The sequence below is a fragment of the Balaenoptera physalus genome (assembly GCF_965194825.1).
Source record: "Balaenoptera physalus genome assembly, chromosome: 16".
Taxonomy (NCBI): domain Eukaryota; kingdom Metazoa; phylum Chordata; class Mammalia; order Artiodactyla; family Balaenopteridae; genus Balaenoptera; species Balaenoptera physalus.
The window spans coordinates 76,213,825-76,221,459 of NC_138898.1; the positions used below are offsets into that span (position 1 = coordinate 76,213,825).

The 7,635-nt window shown below is 55.1% G+C and overlaps 1 protein-coding gene across 1 annotated transcript; it reads right to left on the reverse strand.

The window, feature by feature from the left end:
- Nucleotides 1-5: 5 nt before the first annotated feature.
- On the reverse strand, nt 6-6,377 carry IL27 (interleukin 27; the record flags this gene model as incomplete). Its single annotated transcript, XM_082429160.1, is given in 8 exon segments — nt 6-148; nt 151-399; nt 1,287-1,445; nt 2,326-2,424; nt 2,509-2,681; nt 2,914-2,948; nt 2,950-2,988; nt 6,343-6,377. Coding segments are annotated over 8 exon segments (930 nt in total). The 3' UTR covers nt 6-7.
- Between the last annotated feature and the right edge of the window lie 1,258 nt (nt 6,378-7,635).

A 7,635-nucleotide genomic window follows, 5' to 3' on the forward strand; every position in this document is an offset into this window, starting at 1 on the left:
CCTTAAGTTATTGGATAGGGTCTGGGGCGGGACACCAGTGGAGTCGTGCCTTGTCTAAGGCAGATGAGCCGGAGCCTGTCTGCTGGCCCAGACTCCAGTCCTCAAGTCCTGACGGGTGGAGGGAAGGGGCTAAGAAGTCACCCTCCATCAGGGCTGGGAGCTGGGTGTGGGGAACCCCAAGGCCTGGGCTGAGTTCCCGGCCTGGGAGAGCAGCAGCAAGTCCCTCACCGCCCGAGACAAGACAATTTCCAAGGAGTGTAGCGACTGGTAGGTGTAGAGGAGCTGGGGCCAGGACACCTGGGCTGACATCTGCAAGGGGCTGCCCAGAGCCCCTGGGAGCAGCCCCTCCCCCTCCTCATTCTCCTCCTCCTCAGGCAGGTTGAATCCTGCAGCCAGCACCTGTGGGGAGAGACCCATGGGTCAGAGAATGGCCCGCCTGAGACCCTGAGTGAATCCTTGTTTCTTTATGTGCCCAGTGGTGCAGAATGACATCAGAGACCACAAGGGCATGATTTCCCTGGACAACCCCTACTTCACATCTTCCATTACGTCATCGTTTCATGTGAACTGCCTGATTTTTTTTTTTGGTTCAAAAAAATGGAAGTCACAGAGCAAGATGGTGCTCATGGAGCTGGCTCTCACTCATCCAGGACTGCCCGGGGGACTGGGGGCTCTGGAAGGTCCTCTCTTTCTCTCTCTCTCTCTTTTTTTTTTTTTTTTTGCTGTGTCATGGGGCTTTCGGGATGTTCCCCTACCAGGGATAGAACCCGGTCCCCGGCAGTGAAAGCCTGGAGTCCTAACCACTAGGCCATCAGGGAACTGGAAGTTCCTCTCTTAAGGGTTGTCTTAAGATCAGAAATGGGCAGAAAGGTGATATGGTTAGTTTTTATGCTGTTTTCATTTTCTATTCTTTTATTAAGGGTAAAATTCCTATTTCCCTTTGAAATGTTCAGGAGAATCTGGTGATGTCAGAGGATGAGGGAGAAGGGAACGTACTTTGCCGTAGGGCCTGCTGACGCCAGATGCTGTCCTGGCTTCTGTCATTTAAGACCAAGACCCCAAGAGAAGGCAGAGATTCAGGGGGTAGAGGTAGGACCTGGTACACCTACACACACACACACACACACACACACACACACACACACACACACACACTCAGAGGATCTGGAGCATCTCCTTCCAGACTTATCCTACCTCTGGGCAGGGGGTGTTTTAAAAGGGAACCAATGAGCCTCAATTTTGAGTGTTAGTCTCTGGGGGTCGAGGAGGGTGGGTGGGCACTCTACCTGGAAGCGGAGATGCTGCTGCAAATCTCGGAGATCCAGCCTCATGGCCCACAGTTGCAACCTCTCTGAACTGGTCCAGAACCCCTGCCTCCCCAGCCCTCCCAACAGGGTATGGAAGGGGTGAAGTGTCATGGAGAGGAAGCGGAGTCTTTCTGGGTCCTGTGGAAGGGGAGGGAAGGCATCAGGAAAGGCCTGCAGGCCAAGGATGACCCACTTCAAACCCAACCTCATCTCTATTTGGGTCCCATTCCCAGCATGAACTCCAATCCCCATTCCATCCCCATATCTATTCTCATCCTTAACCCCATCTCCATCCCTACTCCCTTCCTATGTTCATCACCATTCCCATCTCCACTGTCTCTGATCTCTATCCTATCTCCTTTTCCAACCTCATTTTCAGTCACACCCGAACTCATCTCCAACCCCCAAGCCCATCTCCATCCTTCTGTCACTCTCTATCCACAATCCCATTCCATTCCCTTCTCTACCGCCCCGCCCCATCTCCATCTCCTCACTTGTTTTCATTCTGTCTTCAACTTCTTTCCCCTCCTTGTTCCCATTCTTATCCCAATTCCATCCCTCTTTCATGTGTCCAGCCTCAATGTCACCATCTCTCCATCCCATCTCCAACTCTACCCAACCCCATTCCATTCCCATCCTCACCAGCGACCCCCATTCTTTCTCTATCCCCACTTCATTTTCACTCTCATCCCCAACCTTCTTCCCATCCCTAACCTCTTATCGTTCTCACTCATAATACCAACTCCACGCCTCCTCCATACTAATCTCTAACCCCAATCCCATTCTGTTCCCATCCCCACATCTTTCCTTGCTCAACTTCATTCTTATATTCTTCCTAACGCCATTTCTTTATTCCAGCCTCATCTTTATATTCAGTGACCTACCCAGCCTCATCCGGATTCTCTCCCTCAATTTATCCCCAAATCCATCTTCAATTCAATCCCCAACTTTATCTCCATCCCCCCAACCCAGCCTTATTGCCAGTTTGCCTGTCCCACCCCGCCAGTCCGCCACTCACAGAGAGGCCACACCAGGCCTGGAAGGTCAGGGAAACGTTGGGGAGCTGCTCTCCCAGGGGCAGAAGGTCCAGGTTCACTCCTGGCAGGTGAGATTCAGCCTGTGGGGCAAGGTCTTTTAGTGGGGGCCCGAGGGGATTGCGGATCTTCCCATCCCCAGAGCCAGCTGCATTAGGGAGACTCACAAAGTCACGGGCCTGGACCCGAACCTCGGAGAGCAGCTTCCTGGCGAGATGCAGGCTGACCTTGAACTCCCTCTGCAACTCCTGCAGGCTCCGGAGGGGCCTCCCTGGGGGCCTCGGGAATCCCCAGACACCAGCTCGAGCCAGGAGCAAGGAGAGTAGCAAAAGGCTGAGCCCTGGAGCAATGAGGAGGGGGTGGGCAAGATGAGGGGAAGAGCTGGAGAAGAACTCAGGAAAAGGAAGGGACCGTGCCTTTTCTGAGCCTGTGCTACAGGCACACTCTGTGTGTCATCTCACTGACCCCTCAAAACCACTAACAAGCTGTTGAGACACTATATGGCATCTCTGTACAGTGAAAGGAAAGTGCCCCTTCCCCCAGGCAGACACAGTCGTGCACAGAGTGCCCGCCTTTGCAAGCAGATCTCGGGCTGGATCTTGAACCCCACTATCTCCCTTGGCCAAGTGTCTTTCTCAGTGAACAAACTGCACAAGGGTATGTGGCAGCCTGGGTGCTATTATTCTCCCTATTTTGCAGATGGGGAAAGTGAGGCTCAGTGAGGTTGACTTGCCCAAGGGCACATAGCCAGAGGGTGAGGGGACCAGGACTGGATTCCAGATCTGCCCAAATGCAGAGCCTGCATGCTTCCCCCAGGGAACTCAGAGGAGACCGCCACCTCCCCTGGAGTGGGCACAGTCTGTTCTGCCAAGGATTCCCCGGGCTCAGCCAGGTGGCTCTGATGGCCTGAACCGGGGTCCCAGGGGTGGGCTGATGATGCTGAGGCTCTATCCCAGGGAGTCAGAAGGACAGATTGGTCCAGCCTCCCCCAAGGCAGGTAGATCACTCTGCACGGTGGGAGGAACACGGGGTGCCAGGAGAGGGAGGAGGGTCTGGAATGGGAGGCTGAACCTCTGTTTCTCATTTGGGTTCTTCCCTTGAGCAAGTCACGTCTTATCTCTGTGCCTCAGGCTCCCATCTGTAAAATGGGGGAGTCAGACTGGCTGATTTCTGAAAGTGCTTCCTGCCCTGCATTTCCTGGAAAGAAGGAAGAGGGGCAGTGGGGCTGGAGCTCTGGGAAGACGGCAGTTTCTTCTTCAGGGAGAGGAAATCTAGCAATCACTAGGGAGTTACACAATTCTCCTCGAAACCCAAACCAAAACTGGTCACTAAGTCGAAGTCTATTCCTGCTCCCCCTTCTCTCCATGCCTCTTTCCTATCCATTCTTGATCTCTAAGCCCTGGGCTCTGCTCCTCAAAATGTCCTCTCAGTAAAGACTAAGGGGAGTTTCTGGGCGCTTCCACTACCCCATGGACTTACACAGGTGGTGGGTCATGTCTGCAATCTGTAGCATTCAGGCTCCCTGGCTTGGGGGCCACTCTGGCACCCTGGAGACTTAAGGCAGAGTGGGGTTCTTCCTAGCTCTATGGGTGGGCACCCCCAGGCTCTGGTGGATATTGCCCACCCAGAACTGAACTGTGCCGTCTCCTACTGACCCCCTGCTTTCTGAGCTCCGGAGTCCCCAGACCCTTCCCTTGGTTTCTCCTTCCCCTCTGCAGCCAATCCTGGGGCTTTTGCCCGGCCTTTGAAGGTTCTGTCCCCGTCTTTCAGTCCTTGGTCCCTACCCTGACCCTACCATTGGCTCCTCTGTCTAGAGCTCTCTTTCCAGCCTCTGAGCTCTTCAGCCACCAGCTGTAGCTTGGACCTCCTTCCAAGCTTCAAACTCCAGACCCTTGACCCAGTTAGGTTGCTGACTCCTTGGCCCCAGCCCCCTGCTCCTGCTGTTCTTCCCCTAGCCAGCCCCAGTTCTCAGCCAAGCTGATTGGCCCCTGCTCATTCACCCCAAATAAACGCTTCATTTATGCGCCTGGTCCTGATCCTGGTCAAAGCGCCTGCCCAACTCTCCCCATTCATGCCAGTCAAGTCTTCCCATCCTCAGCCCAGCCCTCACCAAACTTCCACCCTTCTACAGAACGCTGGCCCCCCATTCATGCCAGCCAACCTGCCCTGCCCCATCCTCTGCCCAGCCCTGGCTTGATCACTACCCCTTTGCCCCAGCCCCTCTCCCCAGTTTATGCCTGTGTCACTCCCATCCTCCAGTCAGCTGTATCCTGTATCCTTAGTCTTGCCCACATAGTAGCACCTCAGCCCTTGGCACCCATCCACAGCAGGCAAGCTCACCCATCCTCTGCCCAGTCTCAGCCAAGCCCCCCACCCCTCTGCCCCAGCCCTGGCCTCAAACTCACGCCAGCCAAGGTCGCCTGCCATCTGGCCCATGGTGGGGCCAGCCTCTTTGGACAGCCATCTCCCGGGCAGGGGGAGTCTTATACTGGGGGCTGCGCCCGGTTTCACTTTCCGTCCTGCTTGTACTTTCGGCTTTGTGTTCACTCAGTCTTCCCTCTCACCACCCCTTGCTAAAATGGGGAAATGTAATTTCCCTTCCCAGAGGGGGTGGGAGGTGCAGTGAGGGTGGTGGGAAGCTGGGGTTTTGGTCAATCCCAGCTCCTGACTCCCTGCTGCTCTACCAGATCCAGCCCTCCCCTCACTTCCCCACTCTTGGGTGAGCCACCCCGCTCTGCTTGCTGGTAGATCCCGGAGACTCTAACCCCCTCCTGTTTCTCTTCTTTGTCATCATCATCCTAGTGCCATCACCAGCTCACTGTCCTTCAAAAGACGGATGGCCAGGTAAGGGGATTGCCCATTAGAGGGGACTTGGGGTTTTGAGTCATCCTCACTCTCTTCTGGTTTACCAGATGGCTGAGGGAGGGAGTGCCAGGGAAGTCAGGGCTCAGTGGGTAGCTGGGATGAGGTTTTGTGTGAGGCGGTGGGGTCTCAGTCTGGGCAGAGTCAGAGTTCAGTCTATAGTCAGGGTCAGGGCTGGATGAGAACACGTTCATTCAGGGCCAAGCTCAGACTTCAGCCAGAGGCAGATCTAGGATTAGCGTTCAGTCTATAACTCTGATCAAGACTTGGTCTAGGGCTGGACTCAGAGCTTTGTCTGGGGCCAACATCCTGCCTCTGCCTGTGTTTGGGGTCAGAGCTATCAATGACCTGGGGGCTCTGCATGCGGCCAGTTAGGATTGGGCTTAGAGCTCAGTCCAAATGGGGCACAGACCTCAGTCTGCGGCCAAGGTTCCGACTGAGCCTGTGACTCAGGTCAGGACTCAGGCTTGGGCTGGGATGAGAGCTCAGTTGATGACCAGGGTCAGGGCTCAGTCTGTGGCCAGGTTGGGGTTTCTGTGAGGTCAGGATCAGGGCTCAGCCAGGTCCCAGGATAGTTCTGGTGTTTCTGCTCTGTAGAGGGCTGTCAGGGACCGTCAGGGCTGGTTACAGATCTTCCTTCCAGCACAGCCCCGCCCTCAGCCCCACCCTGGATTTCCCATCTTCAGGGAGAAGATGGGGGTTTCTTGGTCTTCCCCCAAGCCCACTGCTGCCACTTTCCTTTTAGGACCCATGGGGTTTCCCTGCTGGGTCCCTGCTGTGAGACAGAAACCAAGGGGGCTTCCCCTTCCTATACCCTGCCTCCTCAGCCGTGCCTGGGCAGGGCCACCTGGGACCAACTGCCAGGGAAGTACCAGCACCAGCGGGGGAGCAATGCCAGAGGGCTGCAGGAGGAGAAGGAAAAGGAAGAGCTGCTGGCACCTGCCTAGCCCAGACCAGTTTCCGTTACAGTGCCCCCCAGTGGTGGCAGCCCATTTCCCCACATGCCATGCAGCTGGTGCTTCTCACTGTGGGGTCCCATCCATCCTGAGACTGATGGTGAGAACAGGCAGAGGCCCTGGCTGGTCTTCCTCACATCCCCAAGTCCTGCCATTGTCCAGGAGGCGTGGCCACCCACTCACCCCTCCGACCACAGCCGCTCCTGACTCTTTGCCATCATCCAGAACTGCTTTCCCTTTCAAACTTTGAACCCCATCTCCCACTCTCTGACTACAACCTCCTGGCCTTCCCAACCTTCTCAGAGACCTCCCAGCCCTTGCTGCTTCTCAGCCCTTCTCAATCTGGCTGCAGCTGACTCCTCCAGCCTCGTGCCTCAGCCCTCTTCCTGCTCCACCAACTGCTTCTTTGCCTTTGCACAAGCTGGTCTCCCTGCCTAGAATGCCCTCACTGCTTTCTCCAGAGTTCTCTTTCCCCAGCCTTCTCTGTGCCCAGACCCCTTGGCACGGGCTTTCTCCCCTGAGTGGCTCTTCCCTTCCTGCCATAAATCTTGTCTCCAATGGACATTTCACATTTCTTTATCTTGCCCACTCTATACTCACTCATACCTCTCCAGCCGTACTGGCCTCCTCCTTGCTCCTAGAACATTCCAGTCATGCTCCTGCCTCAGGACCTTTGCTCTTGCTGTTTCTTCTGCCTAGGACACTCTTCTTCATATCTGCAAAGCTCACTCTCTCCTTACTACTCTGCTCAAGTATCTCCTTTATAAATGGGGTCTTCACTGGCTACCCTGAAAAAAGGCAGCCCTGCCCCTGGAACTCTCTATCCCCTTCCCTGCATTATTTTTCTACATAGCATTTTAGATATCAAACATTTTTAGATATTGAACATTTTCTTTCTCTCTCTCTCTCTCTTTTTTTTTCGGTCTGTCTCCATGCACTAGAATATGCGTTCCACAGAGATGGGAATTTTTGCCTGTTCTGTGCACTGATGGATCCCCAGTAGCTAACAACAGCAGCTTCTCAGTAAATCATTGAACAGATCTGTCTTCTGCCACAAGTGTCTGATCCAGGTTCTGCTCATGGCTGGTGAGCTGTAAGTTGCCTGGACGGAGCAGCAGGTCTGGGAGCAGCCAGAGCCCTGAAGTCTCACAGTCAGCTTTCTCCCAGTCTGTCCAAGGCTTCAGCCAGGTGCTGAGGGCGGTAAGGAGGCACCTGGGCTGCTGGGCAAGGCTGTGGGCTGACGATCTTAGCAGATCCTTGGCAAAAAGCCAGAGGGTCAGTGAGGGCAGTGCCAGCCTCTGTCCATATCCTTAGAGGACGGGCCTGGCCCATCTCTGCCCCCCTGGGCCTGTTTCCACAGGTGGATCTTGGCAGGTAGGCTGAGGCTTGGGTTGGGGCCAGCAGGAAATGGAAGGGATGTGGTGAGGGGTGAGAACTGCTGGAAAGGGCTGTAGACGCCGGTGTGCAGCTAACCCT